Genomic DNA, 22376 nt, shown 5'->3' on the forward strand with positions numbered 1-22376 from the left:
AGTAGTTTCCCACGTGCTGTGGTCACAGAGGGCTCTACTCCCTGGTATAATGTGCTGTGAAAGCTCAAGTTACATTCTTGGTGCACTCAATTCCCAGCTTGGTTCTCTATGTGGAATATAGCAAGAGGATTCTCTATAGAGTTAGCTGCTGAAACAAAACCCCCTCATGCTTGGATACAGCTGCCAGTGTGTACACCATGAAAAAACCAGATACGTAGTTGTAAAAGGTCTGTTAAGGCTTAACTGAAGCTTTTGGGTTTTTTTAAACTGTGACTAGCCACTCAATAGAGTAAGCAGGGTTGGGAGCTTGGCAAGAAGCACAGTACAACTTTATGCCTCTGATTTTATGTGCCAAGATAAACTGATTGACAGTTTCAAAAGTAACTGTGCTACTTTTGTTTTGAGGTGTTGGTAACTCTTACAGTCCTGAGACAGAACACTTAATAATCAAGCCTAGACACTTTATGCTTTTAAAGAGCATTTAGGAGTCCTCCAATGACTTTGTTAAAACCACTTTTCTTAGTGGTGCAGTTGGTCTGCATATTTACATTTTAGCAATTTAGCTGAAATCCTGAAACATTAAATGGTGAGATGATTGGCAACTAATGCCCTTGAGTGTAAGTATTACCTCAGAGTGGGGGAGGGAGAGCCTGAAAAATCTTTGCTGGAAAAATTATAATTAAAATGTAGCCTAATTCTCTATGTATTAAGTGGTGCTTGTTAAGTTTTCCTGCTGCATAAAAGATGTAATGTTCTGTTTCTTAACAACGCTGTGTAAGTCAGGCTACTGATGGAGAGCAGTTCTGCAGTGACAAGTCTTTGTCACTGAGCCGTTCTGACCAATTCACTTCCCTGAGCAGGACCTGACCGTTCAGACCTTCTCAGCAATTCAAAGAGGAACTTGAGCTATTTCAGAACCAAGACCTCCAGTTACAATCTGTTCTGATTCCAATGGAGAAAGCCTACTCTTAAGAGCAGCGACTGCTTCTTCAGAGGCACCCATAGCAATGTATTGTAATTATGGCAAAAGGATGGGTGTGCAGTCAGATGTTTCTGCTAGCTGTGCCTTTTATTTTCTTCTCCATTATCTCTGATGTATTCAACAGGAATTTGAATGCACTCAGAAATAATGCTCTCAGGTGAAGAGAACTGCAACCGTAGTTGCATTTTTAGCCAGAATTAGTTATCATGGCTTGTTCACGATGCTTCAGGAGCTTTTAACAGAATCTTTAGGTTCTGTTCCTTATTCGATATACTGGACTAAAGAGAATTTGAAACAGGTGATAAAACAGCAGTTGTCTACCAGTTTCTGAAAATACAATTGGAAAAAGAAGTTGCTAGGAAAAAAAATCTGTTCATCCTCTCATGAGTAACACTCTGTGGACTAGGAACAGATTAAGAATAAAAAAGAAGAAACTTCTACCTTAGAGGATTATTACGACATCTTACCCTATGCTCACTCCTTGCAACTTATACTGATGAAAATCAAATAGCATGATAAGCTGGACAGAAAAATTCTGTGAATTTTTCTTTAGTTTACTGCTTTGCTAACAGGTCCCTATGACCTCTGAGATCAACTAATTCCCCTTCTATATGAATACTAAATGTAAAAAAAATAATGTAAATAGTACTACATCTACGTATATACACAAGTATATAAACACCACTTTCTGATGGGATGGAACATAACATTAAATGTATCTGCCACATATAATGAAATCATGGCAGGAGAACAAACAGTAATGCCATCTCCAAGCTTGGGACAATGTTGCAGCTCTCCAAAAGTGAGCTGGTAAACATGAGGGAACACATCATCAATCAAATATAAACAAATCAGCCAAGTATTCAGCAACATTTTAACTGTTAGGAGCAAAAGCAGTAGCGTCCTTCACCAAATAGAGTCAGCAGCTAAAATTCATCCATACGTTAAGCCCTCTCTAACATTAGTAGCACAGTGGTTGTAATAATGTTCACAGACTGATTTAAATTTTTTTATTTGAGTAGAAGATTTAGAGATTTATCAAGAGACACAATTTCATGATTCTCCAGAAGCGTATTTTCCAAGGAATTTTTCAAGCCTTGCGTTCTCTATTGTTTTGTCTGTTTTCTTCTTCCTGGGTTTGTTCTGTCATCAGAAAACTACCCTTGCAAGTTCAAACAGAACCTGTGGAACAGCAAACACACTGGTATGAATTTTTATTTCATTTAAAAATCTTTAAACCTATTTACACTATAAACTGGGTAATCTGAAAAGTGCTTGTACCTGCAATTTGAAATGTGCGAAGAACAAATACTAATCCCTGTGTACATCACATTAATACAGTAATCTTAATTCTCAAATTATGAAGTATAGGAATTGCACTTGTTATTATGTTCTTAATATTGGAACAAAGCCCCACCAACCTCTATGGTGATTAGTATTACTATCATCCACTCAAGGCGCAGCGCGTGCTTTTCATTCAGGTGATTTCGCATTAGGTCTGTCAGCTCCATGCAGTGCTGCAACTTTTCATTCATTACCTGCAAGCAATTATAAACATCACAAATCTGGACTCCAGAAAAGAGATCAGATCACTAAATAGGGAAACACACTCCACAGAACTAGAAAGGGGTTAACACCTCTGCAAAATAGAACAGCAAATTAATAGAACAGAAAATTCTGTAAGACAACATGCACAAGCAATAGAAGCTTCAGGATAACTGAACCTGTTATTTCAATAGGTTCCCCAAAAGAATATAAATTTAGATATGACTCTACAGGTATTGAAGCATTTCTGGGTGATACCTACTCATGAAAACAGTCACAAGCAAAAGAAGATACAACTTTCTGGAATACCTCAAAATTAAATATGTATGATTGCTGTACCACCAAGAGTTTTCATGCTGCTTATTCTGGTTTAGCATTAAACATTATGTCACCCTTCAAGAACTGGTGTGAATGATAATGTCAGTAAGAAGAATTCACTTCTCAGTCTATCTATTTAAAGCCTAATTTAGTGGCTCAGGAAATAAACAATTAATTCATGTGAGGCAGGTTAACCTAAACCAGCTAAAAGTGTGAGTGGGCTAATAACAGCTGGAAGAGGGGAGAGTGTATAATATCTTATTATTTATTCCCTTTCTGCAATTAAAGCACATTAATGGAGCAATTTGTGACCCTGCTGAGTCAAAGAGAACTGATCTGAGCATGGAAGATTCTCACAACACTCACCTTAACTCTGCGATTAATGTTGAGAAACTGGCAAGTCTTGTCATAAAGCTCTTCTAGTTTTTCTCTATCCCAGTAGAAGTCTGGTGTTATTAGCAGGTCTGAGCTCAGATTTATACGGTGTCTAAAAAGAATGGGTACTACTGTAGTTCAGGCTTCCTCTTGGTGAATACAGGAGCAAATATTTACATGCAGTTAAATGAAATAAGAAAAGTTTCCTGTAATTCTACATAGAATATGGAAAAAAATCTCCTTTCATAGTAAAAATACAATTGGAATGATTATTTAAAATTCTTCACATCTCCTGAAACTTTTCTGGGAATACTCTACTGTGGAACTGTTTTGAGCATAAATTACTTTTGCCTTATGCTAACACAGCCTCCTCAACCTGTCACCTTTCTTAATTTTTGATACTCATAGAGAAGTCCTTGGCTATGCTGGCAGCTCACTGAAGCAATACACAAAATAACAATACAGACCTCCTAAATATAACTGGTACTGCATGCTGGATGTGTGAGCACAGCACACACCTTACAATCAGGCTATGGTCTAAGCATCATAAAGGCTAAAAGCTAAAATCTCCTACCTTCAAGATATTGCTAACATAAATCTTTGGATACCTGTAACGTTATTGTTGATTACTGATCACTCCTTCAAGTATACCAGCATTTGAAACAGGAATTGTTTTTTAATTTTACCTTGGAGATTTTGAGGGATTTTTTCCCTTTTTTTTTTTTTTTAGTGTAATGGTCTGTATTTTACCAGCTCTAGGGTGGTGTTCTACCTACCCACCTTTTTCCTGGTATCCTGTACATGCTGTAGTATCTACTGTAATTACTAGTTAAGAGATGTGTTGCTGGACTCAGGAAGGGAAAAGGGTGTGGTATTTGGTCATTTATCATATACTGCTTGCTTAATGCCTGCAGTTTTAATGCCAGTGTGAGTGGTGAGCCAGTGGGTCCCCTTACTCATGTAAATAGCACACAGACTTCAGTCAAAAGAAGGAATTCTCCCATCTCATCTCACCCTGCTCTAATTAGCGTGTATTCTGCTCTTTGTATCATGTACAATGTAATTTTTACATTCTGTGTAATACAATGTCGTGGGGGGGTAACCAAAAAAGTTACCTTAGTGCGAAGAGTTCTCCAATTTTCTGCATCACATCTGCATGAGAGAGTTTTATCTTCCTTCGTGACTTTAGAATCTGAAAAGTAGGAAGTTCTTCACTGCTTGATCAAGTAACAAGTACTAGTAGTTAAGAAGTCCAGAGTTTTACAGCCTAAAGTACCTTAGAATACATACTGTACTTACTAACATTTTAGTTTTGTTTGCTTAGTGCCTTGCTTCTCTAGCTTTCTAAGAATATCACCATGCAACTGGTTCATCCAGGCTTCTCAATAAATCACTGAGTACGTCATCAGTAGCTACAGAAATACTGGGGCATTTTCTATAAATGATATCTTAAACAAGAGATCATTTGTATTTCCTTCCTGCTGTTTTTATTTTAAAGTCATGACAGTGTTCTTTTTACTTTGCCACTCCTTAGCCTTTTTACAGACTTTCTCCTTACAACAATGAATGTATTACCATTTATTTCCTTCATATAGAAGTAATAAACCCAATGTTTTCTCTTTTGAACACTTCAAATCTCATTTTTAAATACAACATCATATGGGCTTTGTACTGTAATTAAGTCTCATGAAAAACTTTAAAACTTTCAAGTAATTCACTCAAACTCTTCATTATATTCAAGTCAAAGCACATTATTTTCAGCCCAAGTTAGCACACAGTGTATTTGGCCACGTTTTTAAATGCTGCTTGTCCTGTTACACCTACATTTCACCTGTAGCAAGTGACAGTGGCACAACATAGGAAATATTATTACAATGCAGAACCCCACTCCCAGCCCTTCACAGGCTGATGATTTCTTGTCTGACCACTTTGCAGTTGTTCTGAGCTTCTCTACACTGATGCATTTACCACTGAATGTGCTGAACATTCAATTGCTTTTTTCCAATCCTCAGCTACAGATCTGGACTGATCTTTTACAAAACACAGGAGAAAAGGAGGGGAGAGTTAGAAACAAGACCTCACCTCAGGAATTGACTGGATAGATTCCACAAAGTTATCCAGTAATGATTCCCAAATAGCCAGCTTTACTGCAAAGGAGAGATGACAAAGCAGAAGACTGTGAGAGATACATGTGCTTTCAAGTAATTGTAACTTCAAATCTGCCAACAGGGCTGCTTCAGGATATGTTGATGCTTACAGACATTATTTGCAGCAAGTTACAGTTTGTACTATACAATCACTGTTCATGTACCAGTGGACAGATCTGGGCTGGGCATTGACACAGCTCTGCACACAGAACCAGTTTCAGCCTGAGCGCAGCTTTCTTCTCCAAGTGATCAGATCAGATCCTGGAGAGTTTTTGTTTCAGCTCAGAAGCTGTGTGTCCAAGTGCTCTACTGGATGTGTGAGCCCTCTGCAAATTACATTCCAAGGAGGCTGGAGATAATGAGCTATGCTGGCGTCAGGCTGACTTTGTGTGGGACCTCAAGAGCCTTCAGTGCATTTCTAGTGTCCTGCACAGCTCTCACTCTCCATTTGTGCAGTATTGATGCACTGTGCTCCAACCACAGAGAGTTAGCTTGTATAGACACACCACCTGCTCCTCTTGAAGCTCAATTCAAACTTGAGCAATCTCCCATTTTGTTTTAGGTTAGTGTACTGTTACTGAAGATACTAACTTCTGTTCTATAGAAGTTTGAGTTCAGCACTGGTATTGACAACACAAATTCTGCTATGCCTCAGCTTGAACCTAGAAAAATGTTTCTACAAGATGATAATATAAATTGAGCTTTGTTCTTTAGTCCATAGATTCCCAGACAAGAATGAAACAGTGACAGATCAAAAATTAACCCCATTAAACCAGAAAAAATTAATCAGGGAAGACTTAACTGTCAAAATGAACTCTTCTGTGGTAGTAATCAATAGCATCATATGGTTAGGACACTGCCAGTAAACCCAATGCTGAGCATTTTGCACACTCATCTTTTGAATACAGAGGCCTAATCCAAGTCACTGACTTAATTGACTTTAAATTTAGCCCCTGAAAAAAGAAAACCCAGCCAGTAAGCATTTAATCTGTCACCCATTATTTGATGAAGGTTGGTTTCTGGTGTTCATAAATTTGACTAGGGACTATACTTGCATCCTTTATTTTTACTGAACATTATCTCTTGGGAATAAATCCCTTGCTGCCTTTTAGGAAGCACAACTCTTCCATACAGTGGCTTTATAAATAAGAAAACTATAAAGAACAATATTCTTTTTTTCTCAGCAGATCTTTCTTCAACAGTCAGAAACCATTCAGTTACAGTGCACTCCTTGATCAAATGGTGTAGCGCTTCAAAAATGTGCATTTTGTGTTTCTCTCCTGTGTAAAGGTTTACTGCCCTAAAATACTACTGGAATCCTGGCATTTACCCTAAAGGCAGTAGATGTGGACAGACCAGACTTCCCTTAAAGGCCTTTTCGAGGACAGCCTCACTGCTGCTAGCTCCTAACCCCTACTTCCTACATCATTCAAGGTCTGAAGGAGCAGACAGGTGTTACTTGCTCAGGCAGCAGCACAGCTGGTGAGCCTGACTTGTTCACAGTACCTCCCGCAGTCTGCTACCATGGCTAATAAGCCTGCAAAACATTATCTGTGCCTCTGGTCCACATATGTGTTACTGATACACCTCCCCAGCTGGGAATAGCTACTCTGTGTCACTTCTTTAGCTGTTTCTGTCAAAGGAAATGATGTCAGTATGAACTAATTACCAAGATTACTGAGAGGTTTCTAATACTGAGGTCTACACTCATTGTTTTCCTAGGATAGTTCTCAAGGGTGGGGAACAGGATGCTCAGTAGAATGTGTATCTTTTGCAAAGCATGTTTGTTAATGTACTTTGTTCAGCTTTAAAATGGTTTACATTGAATAAGGCAATTCCATTTTACAGAAAACACATTGAAAAAAAGCATTGAAAACAAATCCTCTCAAACTGAAGCACAAACACTCTTTACACAGTTTGTCTAAACCAGATACCAAGTCTTTTCCAGCCTGTCACTGTACAAGTCCCATTTACAATGACATTTCACAAAATCTGTAGCATAGACTACACAGTACGAACAACATTAACTTACCAGAAAGACAAAGAGCATTTGAAAAGGCAAACTTCTGCAGAACAACTTCATCACTATCCAGCTCAGAATTTAACAAGATTTGTCCTTTATGGAGCTTTGACTGACCTCTGTTAAGACAAGATTGAAGCATCTTCACTGACTGAGCCACCAGCATAGGAACATGAAGAATAATCAACAAGACAAGAAAGGCTGGTTGTTTATTTAGATAAGGCATGCCATATCTGTATGGGTATCATCCCCATCCTTGCATTTCACTCATGTTCAGCCTGATATTCACAACAAATCACTGAAAATTAGTTTCTCAGTCTAAGACAAATATTATGGCCAAATTTTCTAGGTGCAAGTGCAGCAAGCTGTGATGGTAACTATAGCATTGCTGCATACACACAGATAATTCAGAGTAAGCAGACTGCTGGCCTCTCTCCTGTTCATTAGCTCCTCTGTCATCTTTCTGTTTTCATTTTCCACTGTCACTCTTATCAACCTTACTTCCTTCCCACCATAATGATACTTTCTCTAAAACCTCTATTGCATAGGGGGCAAGGAGCAAAGAAAAGGGGACAAAAGACTCATTCAGTTTTTCATGTCAATCTCACTATGAAACATGCATGAGCAAAATGGAGTATGTTAAGAATCACACAACTAAATAGTACATGCAGTTTTCAAATGGTCAGGAAAAACCAACCACCTGTCTCCTTAAATAAGGTAACCCCATTCATTCAGTTCCTAGGATTAACAGTGTCCTGTCTAGGGGTTTCTTTCTAGTGCTGTTGGAAAATTACAGGTAATTTATATAATCATTTTCATTGTGAAATATTTCTGTAGAGATATTTTTCTTTCCATGATGAAAAAATGTTATTTAACAAGGAAAGATAACCTGCCAGGTTTATCACTACACAAAAATGAAGTTGTAACTTTCCTAGGAAATGAAGTATATGCAGAAATTACATCTTTGTATATGAACCTCAAGGATACACAGAGAAAGCTTATAGAGAGCATCCTCTTTAAAATCAGACTCAATAATGCTCATTAGTTTTTTTTTGCTGTGACGTACATAGTTTCTGTTTGGGATTGCTGAAGAGTTGTGTGGGCAGGGGAGTTTCTTATTTACAAGATCTATAAGCAAATCACAAAGGCCACTACCTGCAAGTTTACCAAGAAAGAAACATCTGTCAACTCAGATTTAGTGTTTTCTTTCTTTATTTTACTCATTTGGGGGAAAAAAAATAAGTACAAGTGTATTTCTACTAGCTGAATTATGTTTGCTTGAATTTGGTTTAAGTACTTGAATTTTGGTTTAGCTTTTATATAAAGAATGTCTGAAGATACTTACTCTCCTATTCTATAGTTCAGCTCTTCATTCTCCCAATGGACCAGTGCAACTTCATAGGGCTGAATTTCATGCTGCTCTAGCACTCGCATGATAGTCTTCATCTAAGAAGGAGACAATTGCAGCAATGGTTACCATGCAGTAAATTATCACTCTGCAAAGAACTTGCATAGGGCAGGCTGATGAATGCAACCCTCATGCTGAAGTTATTCACTTAACAATGAAGAGTGTGCCAAATAATGAAGTTATTATTAACATAGTTTATTTCTGAAACTAGTTGTGGTTTGAGAAGAATTTGTAGCTATTAACAATTGCAATGAATCTGGGAAAACTGAAATGTCATTTTATATGTACACACATGGAACAGGGTAAGATAACCACAGCAGCAGTAAGGACAACACGAATGTATTCAGTATTATAACAATGAGCTGTACGAGATTTTGGCGATGTCTGAGTGTGGGAATGAATCTTTAGGAGAAGTACATTAGGTGGTTGTTTCTGATAAAATTATTAGCTCGCTGCTAAATCAGCAATTTTCTTTTTGATAGCTGCTGAAATCAGTAGTCTTGTTTCAGCTGTTAGGTCAGTTATATTACAGAAACCCTTTACCACTACAACAATCAGGAAAATTGTTTCAGCTGCCACATTCATCCCTGTAAATGGTGACACTTGACTTAGGATCTCTCCTTGTTGGTCCTTTTTTATATGCTACAAGCCCCCCCTCAAAAAAATATTCTGTAATTAGAACAAATGCTGAACTAAAAAAAAGCACTCACCTGCAAGTTTTTAAAATGCATTTAACTACACAACAGCCAATAAAAAACTAAACCACAAAACCACAATACACTTATGATGCCTAAATTCTTTAGAGTTCAATCTTCTACTAAGTCATACTTTAAAAGCACTCTCTTTTTAAAATAAAAAATCATAGTTAATATTTTAACACAAAACTGTACCCTATACATTTTTTTATAAAGCATATTCTCCAGGTTAAGTACTCTAAAAAGATCTGCTGGATCACCTGAAAGGGGGATTTTCTTTGCACTGCAGGCTTCTTCATTGCTTTCAAGAATTGTGGTGATACTACCTATATAACACAGTAACATTTTTCAGTGAAAAAACCCCCTCAACCCTACAGCTGAAACTGCTCCTTTCATAATCCTGAATTCAGTATTAGCATGACTAAGACTTGCCATATAATTCAAGTCTTGTGATATAACAGGGTATGAAAACATAGGAAGCATCTGCTCTGAGGCCAGTCACCTCAGCCAAACAGCAGTGTCCACCTCGCACTGCTTCTAGGCCCAGCCTAATTCTAGAGAAGGGACTAGCTGTGACACAGTAAAATTAATTAGAAGAGATGTTCTGGAGTCACTAGCTGCAAACTCTTGCTATTACAGGCACTTACGTCACACAACTGCCTTTTAAAAAAACCTCAAAGCTGGTTTTTCTTTTTGCCCTTGCTATTTTGGGAAGGAAGCTGCTGTACAACCTTCCTACTCAGGTATTTGAAACTGGTACTCTGTATTTTAAATATCTTTTTGTGATCAGTCTGTATTTGTTACTTCTCCTGTTAAGTGTCTGGTAATTTAAAATAGGTTTTTTTTTTCCTCCTACTAGTCATTCTGGGATACTTTTTTCCATTTGCACTGATACTCTATATTCTGTTTTACTGAATTACTTTCAGTTTCTGTTCTACGGACCAGTTTGGGGTTTTTCTCCTTTCGTTTCAGTTTATTAAGGCATGTCCATAAAAATACTTCCTCTATTTGAGCAAGTAGTTTGGCAGTTACAGCTTTGACTATTATTTCACTAAGCAGAAAGAGGCATTTTTCCTCCTCTTTCATAAACAAAGCTACCAAGGGACCAACTACTGATACTAGTATTGACCAGGAAAACAAGGTACCAAATTTTCAAAGGTATTTAAGCATGTAAAACAGAAGTAGAATTTTCAGAGTACTCTCGTGGGCTGAGGTGTCCAACTCAAAGATTATCAGGAGTTAAGTCAGCTGGCCTTCAGTAATACTTGTGAATCAGTGATGTAGTTACAGCCACAGCATCCTAAGTGTGTTACTGGCAAGGTTTGAAGGGAAAACTGATACCTTTTTGTAGGACACCTGATACACTGACACCCCCCAAAACAGACAGGAAATTAGAAACATTCCAGTTCGGAAACAGAAAAAGTGAACTTGAATCTAGAAATCGATCACATATAGAAACAACTGTTCTGTGTTTTCATTTACCCTAATGAAAATCCTCCTGTGCATCTTCTATGCATCTCAGTATCATCTACTTAGTACACCATTTAATTTCACATACTCTGTCTACAGATAAGGTCAATACTTTTTGTGTCTAGAATCCAGTTTAACCACAGTAATAAAAATACACTTAAAACATTAAATAACTATAAATATATTTATTAAAATAGATATGCCTCTGGCATACACTCTTCTAGGTCAGCAAAGATCACCAAAATATAGTATGTCAGCAACGTATTTAATAATTATAAACTTCCTTCAGGAAAACTGCTGGCTGGTAAAAACACAGAACAGTATTAAAGAGTTGCTTATAGTTATTTTTTCTCTTTCAAAGTTATACAAACATTCGTCATTAATAGTTCTGACTTAAAATGGAATAGAATAGAATGATCCTTTTAACATATTTTCTGTTACATTAGTGCTTATCAAACAATCATTCACAGGTAGATTTTTCTCATGTACTTTTTCAGGATGTAGAGCTGTAAAAATTTTCTTTTTGTCAGTCTCACTAGATTAAGGTTTCGGATTTTTGTTTTAAGTAGATGAGTTTCAAAGGTGATGTATCAGCAGCCCACACACTTGAGGGCAGTAGCAGGCAAGAACCTGCACTCTTTGGAGAAGAATCAATCAGGTTTTTTTCTTCACAGGAAGATCAATCTCCCAAACAGACCTCTGGCATGCTGAGCTTTGTGAGACTGACAAAACACCTGCTTATGCAGTTTTAACCAAGTTTCACTTTACTTACACTTTTCTCTTCCACATTCCAAAATACAACAGCCCCTTCCCTGTGAATTCAAGGAAAAACTGAGTGTAATCATACTGTTTTAAATGTATTTTTATGGAATACTCAAATTGTACAGTGGCAATTTTTGTCATTGTGAATCAAGAAACTTAAAACAATCTTCAAAGAAATTACATACTAGTTGCTTTTTAACCACACTTCAATGAAAAACCACAAGAAGGTGTTTTTTAACCCTTTAAATAATTCTGATTTTTTTAAAAATCATTCTGACTGGACAGTTATTCCTTGAGTTTCATGAGGTAATATGATAAAATGATCTAGCAAGTTGCACTACTTCCCTCACACTATTACTGACATTATATTTTGAACATGATCTATAGCTTACCTGAAGAAAAAAATCATGCCGGGATCATCTTCTTTTGCAGATTTCTCAGTACTGACCACTAAAACATTTGCAGCATCTGGTTTTAAATAAGTGAAGAAATTGAATAATTAGTCAAACTTCTAATCAGGACAGCTGATCACTGTAAGCATGTAATTCAACAGCTGCATACTAACACATCAGCCAGTTCTACATTTTATTTTTCTGATCAAAATGCTTGTCAGGGACCAACTACAACTTCAAACTACACTGCTTCTCTGAACTGTCACACTTTAGACTGACTGGGCCTCTACTGGGAACTTCATCAGAATCTTCTGCCTTGAAGAAAAAAAAGAATTAGGAGAAAACTGATGCAGACACTGTAAATAAGCAGAAACAGAATACAGAAGTGGACATGCAATGTGAGAGAACTGTGGAAGTTGTCCACAGTTGCAGAGAAATTACCATTCAAATCAGCTTGCCTGGAAACTCTTCTATCCACTAAGGGATTAATCTGCACTGAAATTGTGATGACTTTGCTTTGCCAGTCAGAAACTTAAAAGAGTGTACCCCTACGACAAGAGAGCCTACACCTGCATTTCCCTGCACATTGGAAGCGTGCTTTTGAAAAAAATCTGAAACCAGAGCTAGTCTAAATAGAATACCCTCAAACTTACAAAATGTGGTTGCTGTGTTCTCAAAACAGTGGTTTGATTTTTCTTTTATGTGTGCCACTCACAATTACAGATAAAGTTTTGGAAGTCCTGATGTGATTTCAAACCAGCATGACTTGTTCGGCTGCAGCACTAATGGAAGCTAGACCAAAAAAGCCCCCTACTTCTATTTAAAGAGAGACTTCATAAAGATTTTGCAGGGCCTAATAGCTAAGCCTTAAAAATTTAAACGCCTTTGCAAGAGAATCACAAATCAAGTGACAGAGTATCAAATGTTGTTACTTCTGCCTGTGTATAAATTCTACCTTCTGCTTTACTGCTCAGGCCATGGGTAGACTGAGGCAGCAGAGAGATGAGCAAGTATCAGATACACTTGGCTAATATCTGAATTAGAATCCGACAGTTGATCTGAATGAGCACTTAAAGACTTTTCTTCTACTTGCTATTCCAGTTCAGAAACATATCACTGGATAAATAACTAGAGCAGTTTTAGGTGTGAAGTTTGAGTTCATCGTGGAAGTAACACTTGTCTATATTTCTCATTTGCCTTTTCGAATACCAGTCATATCTTTATTTATCCACTCCAGCCAAAACACACACAATTGAAAAGAATTTGGTCTACTTTAAGTGGAGGTGCAGGATCTGCCTCTAAAATGCTTTTAAAGGGGTCAAAAACAAGATAATGGTTTGGAAAACACTACAAAGCAACAAATTCACACAGTACCTGCTGTTTTGGATTTCTATGTGGTAATATTTTTAAAAATTATTTTTCCCAGATTCAGTATTTGGCTCGGTAACCAACCACTGCTACACGCACATGCCAACCATCACAACACTTCAGATCTGCTGGCACAATCCAATATCCTTTCATTATTACTCTCCCCAATATCCTTTCATCATTACTTCCTCACAACCTTTGATAAACAGTGCTTATGAGTCAAAACACCATGAAGAAATAAAAGGAACTGGCAAAACCGACACTCCCAGGGTAAAATAACATCAACAGTAACATTTAAGTCAAGGTCATGCTGAGGTTGTACAAAGTTTCTATCCCAAAGCTGTGAAACCAGGGTTAGTTTTAATACAAAGAAACTACAAAGGAACATGAAGCCTATATCCTAGTGGGTATTGTCTTTCATGTTCATCTTTCTGAACAAGACAATCATTAGTAAATCTCGTGCTTGAAAGAGACCCACTGGAGTAGATTATTATTTGAGAGGCAGCCAGGCTCTTGATAAGCCCTACTGAAATGCTCATGAACTAATGAACTGCCTCTCCTTCTAGCTTCATAGAATCTGTTCTTTCAAAGGAAGAAGTAAGGGCATTCTACTACTGACATATGAAAATCACAGCTGTTCCAGGGCGTAAGGTTCCTTAAGCTATAAAAAGATCTATTTGTTTTTCTTTTGTAGTATACTGAAGCTATTTCCAAGCCATACTTTCCCAAGTCTTCAGAGATACTTTATATGGAAACCAGAATCAATTTTGCTGAAGCCTCCCTAAGTGAAGCATTCAGCAATTGCTAGGATATACTTGGCCCAATAAAGAAGAAGTATCAACAGCATTTTCTTTACTAGAACTAAACATTTATGTGGGTATCTTCTCCATTTCACTTAGTCAACAAGATTCTCTCTTGCATGCCTTCCTCTCCAGCTCTGTGATTTACATTAATAGAAATCTGGGTACAGAAAGAAGATGCAACACTTCAAATTACAAAATTGTTTTGACAGTTGACATACTGCACTACCTCATTACTGAAAGATTAACTAAAATAAAACATTCGAAAACTAATAGTTAGTGAATGTCTATAGAAATTCTTGGTATCAGTCAATTTCCAAACTTACTTCTCAGGCATGCATATAATTTTTCTATACCTCTAGTGTAATTGTAATGTTGGGAAAAATTATCAGAGGGTAAGTGCAAGAGCTGCTCATATTGCTATTCTGAAAGGTCTTGTTGTGGGGATTTTTAGGCAAATAGAACCTTTAGGCAAAGCAAGAATTTTATGGGCAGTATGATATATTCCAGGATATTATCAGAATAAGAATACATAGTTATAAAAATTATATCCCTTACCCATATTTTATTTCCCACGATATAACATTGCATTTAATATGTTTTAAAAATCTACCTCTAGGCAAACTTGTTATTTCAACATATCCATGTGAAGTCAGGTCATGACACAGATTACCAAGATGATATTCATCTGCTGTTGCAAAGGCTGTGCACTGCATCAGATTCTGTGCCAAAGGAACAGAGATTTGAGTTAGGGCAAGGCTGAAGCAAGATGGTAATAAGACAACTGTTTGCTTCGAATTTATTAAGAGAGTGACAATTTTAATTTATGCACTGTTCTGTGGTATCATGGCATGATGTTCACCTGGTGTACATATACTAATAAGAGTACTTGCTCCTCGTTAAGAGGGAAAGCAAATCACACACTGAGAACAAGTCAGGTGGCACCAGTGAAGTCACAACAAAAACCTCTGTGAAAGAGCCACAAAGACAACACTTCTTCCCTGAATGCCAATCAAATACTTGAACAGTAGAGCTGCACTTGCTGCTGCTCTCCCATCCCATAGTTTATGACATTCTTGGCTGACCACCGAAGCCAGAGGCAAGACACCCCTGATAGCAGTATTAACATCCATGTTTTAGAGATAAAAGGAGTTTGACTACCCCAGTCTGTTTATCAAGCAGAAGCTCCAACCACAAACATCATGCTCTGTCATGCAGCAAGCTACTGCCAGGGCTGAGCCACTGCAGCACAGAAAGTCACCGACCTTCCGGGCCAGCTGCAGGTGCTGCACATCGACAGCGTCCCTGCCCCGCCCTGAGCTGCATCCTGCACTAGCAGCACGGTCTCCAATGACACCACAGTCGAACAGTACACCATGGCAGCTTGTCCCAATACCCACAATCTACAACTACTAAAATGTCATAACCATAGAAATAACTGGAAAAATGGTTGACTTAAAAAGAATTGTGAGATTTTCTTGATTAATCAAACAAGTCACAATAATCTGGTTTGCAAATTCTGCTACTCATTTGAAGTGTATTTCTTTGTTCTGATACCATGCATGACCTACAAAACTGTTTTTCAGTACAATGTAGTGGAAACTATCCAGAAAGCAGTGTTTCACTGTGGATCAGTCACTTCCCAGCTTTTTGTAACTAATACAAATGGGGATGTAACTAACAACAAATGAACAAAAGAACTGTGCTCATCTGTAGGCATTTAGGCTCACAATACACTTCAACCTAAAATCCAAATTACATTCTTACAGCTCTCGTACACTGTCAAATAGCAAGGCTTCAAGAGGGGTTCTGCTCCCTGTGGGGGGCCTGTCACCAATCATTAGAGTCACCAACTCACATTTGAATTTTTCTTTTTTAATGTCACCGTTCTACTATCACATCCAAAGCTTTGCTTACATATCACCTTAATTCAGCAACCACTAGCAGAAAATAAGTTTTCAAAGTAATATAATATTCAGAGAGCAATTTTGTAGGCATATTCCCACAACTGTGCTAGAAGGCTGAACTAACAGTGGAACAGAACTGTTCTCAGTTCCCTTGAAGTATCAAGTTTCATTATCACAATTTCAACTGTATAAATCCATTCTCAATTGCTTAATCACCCATGCCAATTATACATCTGAATCTGAAGATTCTTCCAAAAAGCTCTGGTTATTTTAAGTACACGTGCTCTGCCATGAAACCCTTCTGGCAAGAGTTAAGGGAGTGAATTCTCATCTTGCAGTTAGTATACAATCTGAAAATCTCTATCCTGCTCTGTGCTTTCCACAGTTTACACTTGGGCTATTCTTCATTTCAAGGCAAATGCACTATAGGATTGACTTTCTGTCTTACAGCTGCAATTTTAGTTTCAATGGCTACATTTCTCATCTAGTTACAATCAGAGGTTTTCTGTTAAGCTACATGCCTGAAACAGCATTTTGGGTATTAACTACTTTAGGGTTTGGGGTTTTTTTTTTTTGTTAAAATGTACTATATTTACAGCACTCTTGTTCGATAGATAACATTTGGCTTAGGCATAATTTGAGATTAAAACACCTAAAATACATCTGCGGGTGCTGGTGGAGATACAGGCAAAAAACCTACTCTAATCAGTGACTCAGCTAATCCTAAAATAGATGTGTTAAATGGGTGATCAACCTTAATGTTTTCTGTTACATCATTTTCATCTGCAATCTTCAAAAACGCCAGAATACAGCACCTGTACTGGTGCTAGAAAGGGACTTAAGCTACTCAGCCCCTCCTCCTTTCTGCCTACAGCATTATTGAAATTCTGTTCAGAGCAGTACACAGGATGGCTGCTCCAGAGGACAGCTAAGTACACTGACAATTCATTTTCTGTATCATCATGCCCCCAACAACTGTACAGGCTCATGGAATCCTAACTCCCCTTAGTCCATCCCTTCCACTTCTAGCATACAAAAAATTTTAAGAAAGAAAACCTGTAGGATGAACTTTAGACCTCTTATCACCACAGGAATCAGTTTTTATCTGAAGTCCAGTAAATACTATGTCTTTGCCTGAATTTCAAGCCATTTCTATGCTAGATGGCTGCAGCATTAAGAATTAGCTCAGAGGCTTTTCCTGCCATCTGATCTGGTATCAGGTTATCCAAGTAGTGGTACCACTAACTGATGGACTGACTGAACCACTTAACTGCTTTCAAGGAACTCCTCTATCCATCCTGAAAAACTGGCTGTACAAACATCTATCACTGCTGCTGCCCAGCACTCTGCCTGCAAAAACACACGAAGACCAGTGCTGGGGAGGATAGGAAAGACCTCATCCACCAAGTGCTCTGCAAAAGAAAGCTGTCAGGCCCGCCCAGACAGGAAACAGCACAGATCCCCAGGGTTCTCTAACTGAAAACCTCAGGAGTGGGCCTGCAACTGCTGTCTCCAGAAGAAGGGGAAGATGGGAAAATATCCCTAAGACTTTAGGGACTGCAATATTAGAGGTAATTTCTGGCCCAGTATTTTGCCATGCAAAAGTTTCCTCAGGAAGTATATTATTATTATTATTTCAGTGTATCAGGCAGTATTTTCTTCAGTTCTTCACAATGGAAAAAAATTAAAAACAGCACTGCATGTTACTTGCACATATATATGAAAATGTTAAACAAACATACTGCATTCTATGCTGTCATTTAAAAGCCTCAAAAATGTTGTCACTTCACCCAAAACCAAGAAGAATCGAACTCTGAATGTAATGTCATAGCATGACTAAAAGCTGGAAACGTTACACAGTGTTTCAGGACTAGTATTTTTCACTTTCCTCTTCCAAAGCAACATGAAAATGTGAGCGGGAATGAAATTGTCTATAACTACTTCTTTATGTTAAACCTGCTTATCACACAAAAAACTAATCAGAAGCTTAGCTATGAGAAGGCAAGCACTAAAACTTTTCTCTGCTTACATTCAGTAGAACACATAACAGATACATTCTGCAACACAGAAGCCATTTCTGAAGGCACAGTGCTTGTTTCAGTCTCACCTATTATACTACTTTACTAAGAACACCCTGGAACTTGGTTGTTTTAGACTGAGGAGAACAGTAATGCATCTGACACCAGGATTCACCATACAGGAAATCCTATAATCAAGTGCAGTTATGGCCTGGCTTGGCTAAGACTCATCTTAAGGAGATATGGCTACAAATATGCACTGTTCTTCCTCACTGTACCTCACTTTATCTAAAACAATGTGCTGTTGCATTTCCTCTGTAGACCTCGGAGTCTGATAATCAAGAGCTATTTCTACATATGGAATGATCTTTCTCAAGTAACCCAGGCTACATTTGCATATTCATTTCCCATCTGAAACCTAATCTGAATATAAACTTTATACTTCTTACTTTCACTTTTATTTCTGTTTGAGTGAAATCTTAAAACTGGGTAGCAAGGAAATGTAGAGAAAGCTACATTATTCTGAAAGCCAGACTTTGTTTCTCAATAGAAAATGTGATTCAAAAGCACTGGTCAAAACTATTCTTAATGTACTTCACCTTTCCACTTTATATTTACCACTCATTATCTATCATTTACCACTCTCCACTTTTGTTAACACACTGCAAGTAAACTTCCATTTTACCTTCAAATTATCAGACATCCCAATTTCTATCAAGCTTGCTTCTATTTGCAAAGCTCCAACACTAGTGTAAACAATGAAGTCCTTCTCACCAAATGATGACGTTAATTTCATTAAAATGTTAATCTAAACCAAAGTCTGAATGCAAATTAAATTGATGCACTCCCATAATATCACATAGGCTGTAAATGTTATACTTCACCTCCATAGCTGAGAGTGGCAGGTTCGTTCTGGATGGCTGCTTGGTCCTTGGCGCCTTTGGTGGCCTCTTAATTGGCTGGTTACTGGGTTTGGGGACAATTTTGCCAGCTGATACAACTGCATAAAATCTTGATCCTGTGCTCCTAAGCTTTTTGATCCACTCTGTATTGAGCCTGTAGTTATCCATCATTGTCACACCCAAACGTCTCCAGGATGAGAAAAAACCCTCCCCCCTCTGATAATAAACATTTCTTCCTAAAGAGGACAGAAATCCTTGGAGAAAATGCAAATTCCTGACTTGCACATATTGAATTGTAAACCAGGGGAATGCAGGTTTCAGTGCATACAAATTCCAAGACTTTGCTGTTCTGTGAGCTGTTCTTTCAACTTTGTTATCCAGCTTTAATAGTAGACATCCAGTTTTATTAAAGCTTTGGCATTGGCATATTGTTGTTAAAGCATGGAAAGATCTCGTCTGAAGGTGCAGAAGTTTCAGTCTCATTTCTTCCCTCTGAACTGTATTTAAAACAAACAAACAAACAAAATCATCCATCAACATTTTGGAAAAAATAATAATATTATTTTTCTCTTATTTAAAAGGTAGTCCACAGTACTTTTGCATGTGTTAGTACTCCTCAGCACGACATTGGTAGGAATAATTTTTTTTTGATCCTATGAAAACACTCTTAAGATCAAAACACTTCTGTGTGCTTGCAATAAGTGATGAAAAAACAGAACTGGCTGCTGTGTTAATATGCAAGCAGGCATCTTTTTCTTTGGCTGCTCATTCTGTGCAGCAGCCTGCACTTCAGTAACGCCACTGCTTGCGAGCAAGCAAGCACACACATTAAAGAGGACATCAGATGCTGTGAATCATTGTGATATGTAATAAAAACAATTGGATTACTATGTGGTTGTATGGGAATGTCACCTACAGAACACACACACTGCTCAGCACCAGCTCCAGCTGCTGTGCCATGAACAGGCGAGCACAGCCCCAGCCCCAGCCATCTGTCCTGACCACAGCAAGAATGGAGCTGACAAACAGCCTTGCTCCTGCCAGTACATCCTGGAGCTACAGGGACCACCAGGCCTGCCTGCAGAGCCACTGTGCAGCCTGAAACACAACAGTGTCCTTATACTGGAAGCTCAGACTAAGCAGCCCTACTATATTTACACTACATTGTGTGAGCTAATAAAATAAAAATATTCACAGACTCAATACCTCAGTGGGTGTGTTTGCTGAAGAACTCAGTGCCAAGTCCCTGCTTTCATCTAGTTTTCTTAATCAAGAACATTTCCCTTGTAACACAAAATTAATTCTCAGCAAATTACTAACAAAAAGTCATTAAGCTGCCTAGTTAAAAAACCTCTGCATTTCAGAATATTTTTCAAAAACTGGAGGATCTTCAATACTAAAAATAGATTTAACATAATAGTTCAAATAAACATTTCATTTAAAGAGCAAATCAGGGTGTGTGCTGTGGAACAAGCCCTTCATCCTAACAAGGGTACCTAGAAGAAATGATATTGGGCTTAACTTTGTATCTAAACATGCTCTTCGCTTGTACATTTTTGCCCAATTTAGAAGCCTGTTACTAGCATACTTACTGGAATATACTATTATTTTCATTTTAAACTTGTTCTGTATTTAAAAAGCAACCCTGTACAGGGCAAGGCATGTTCACCTTTTTAAAGGCCTGATATCTCCTGGATAAAAAAAAAGAGCTGCAGAACTAAAAAAAGAACTGCAACCCAGTTGGTGGAGAGCTAGGGCAAGGACTAAAGTCTCCAGCAGTGCATGGTAAGTGGCAGAAAGAGACTCAAAATTGTTTTGCTGGCTTTCCTAGCCAACTAAACCTAATTTACCAAACTAAATCGGTAATGCCAGGAATGATTTTTCAACTGTACAGGCTTACAGTAGGTTGCAAGGAGAGAGAGATCATACAGACTGAATTCCATCGAGGGGCCTGAGCGTCAGACCCGTGGCACCAGAGGCACCGAGCCAGAGCGAGCGGAACGCAGCAATCCAAGAAGAAAGCGGGACGAAGGGCGACCACAACAGGGCAGGAGGCGCCACCTCCGAGCAGCAGGCACGGAACTGGGATTTATTTTTCAACATCTCTTCAGCATACGGCACACTTTAGCCACGCCCGCTGTTTCCCCGGCCGGCAGGCCCGGCTGGCTGCTTCACAGCCACGGGCATGCACGGAGAGGGCGGACCGGACCGGCACAGACCAGCCCACGGGCTCTGCCCGGCCCACGCAGTGCGGAGGCCTCCGGAGCGCCGGCAGGGCGCGGCAGCCCCGGGTGCCGGCACACTCCGCCCCTTCCCTGCCCCCGCACGGCCGCCGTTCGCTCCAAGGAAAACAGCGCCCGCCCGGCTGCGGCAAGCGCGGGGGGAAGGGAGGCACGGGAGCGAGCGCCCCGCTCCTATTGGCTGCGTGCGGGGGGGCGGGCAGAGCGCGCCACAGGCCGACCAATGGGAGGGCGGGGATGCCCCGCCCCCGCGAGCAGAGAGGGCGCCCCCTCCCCGCCCGACTCACGGGCGCCCCTGGCGGGCGCGGACGGCACCGCAGCCACCGCGCGGGGGGCCAGGGCCCCCCACCGCCGACCCGCGGCCTGCGCCGCTGCTGCGTCACCCCCGGGCAGCGACACCTGAACGCCGGGGGTGACGGGGGAGCCGCCCGGCAGCCGCCCCGCGCCGGCCGCCAGGGGGGCATCCTTGGGTGGGGCAGGCACGGAGCTATGAATCACCCCTCACTCCCACAGGCAGGGCTCCTGCTCGCCCCGAACCGGCGCCCTCCTCGCGAGGAATGTCGCGGGCCCTGCCGCTGCGGCACGATCGGAGCTGGCGGGAAGGGCGGGCAAGGCCGCCTCGGCTCCCCCGCACCCCTCCCGCGGGCGCTGCGGCCGGCCCCGACGCCGGGATTGTCCCGGGGGAGCTGCGCGCCCCTCCCCTGCCGCAGCGCGGGCTCCGCCGCAGTCCCCGCCGGCGCGCGGCGCCGCCAAGGGCACCCGCAGCGCCGCCGGCCCGGCCCGGCCCGGCCCTCCTTCCCCTCCCTTCCCTTCCCCCGCCCCGCGCGCGCGCCCGCCGCCGCCGCCGCGGCGGGAGGGGCGAGGCGGTTCCCGCCGCCGCCGCGCGCCAGCACTGACCTGGGGGAGGGGGCGCGCCGCTCTCCGCCGCGCGAGCAGCGGCCCCGCCCACCGCCCGCCGGGCCCCGCCAGGGCGCGCGGGCCGACACGCCCCGCCCGTCCGCCGCCGCGCGGCGGGGCGCGGCCCGCG

At 40.3% G+C, this 22376-nt stretch overlaps 1 protein-coding gene across 1 annotated transcript; it reads right to left on the bottom strand.

The window, feature by feature from the left end:
* Positions 1-1977: 1977 nt before the first annotated feature.
* On the bottom strand, positions 1978-22330 carry RMND1 (required for meiotic nuclear division 1 homolog). Its single transcript, XM_056486606.1, has 10 exons — positions 22247-22330; positions 12115-12190; positions 11733-11772; positions 8733-8833; positions 7400-7506; positions 5303-5367; positions 4336-4412; positions 3212-3332; positions 2404-2520; positions 1978-2164 (listed from the first exon to the last, which is right to left on the bottom strand). Exons 2-10 carry the CDS (start codon positions 12129-12131, stop codon positions 2132-2134), a joined length of 678 nt encoding a protein of 225 aa, XP_056342581.1. The 5' UTR covers positions 12132-12190; positions 22247-22330; the 3' UTR covers positions 1978-2131.
* Positions 22331-22376: the final 46 nt, after the last annotated feature.

The sequence above is a fragment of the Oenanthe melanoleuca genome, chromosome 3, assembly GCF_029582105.1.
Source record: "Oenanthe melanoleuca isolate GR-GAL-2019-014 chromosome 3, OMel1.0, whole genome shotgun sequence".
Classification (NCBI taxonomy): Eukaryota; Metazoa; Chordata; class Aves; order Passeriformes; family Muscicapidae; genus Oenanthe; species Oenanthe melanoleuca.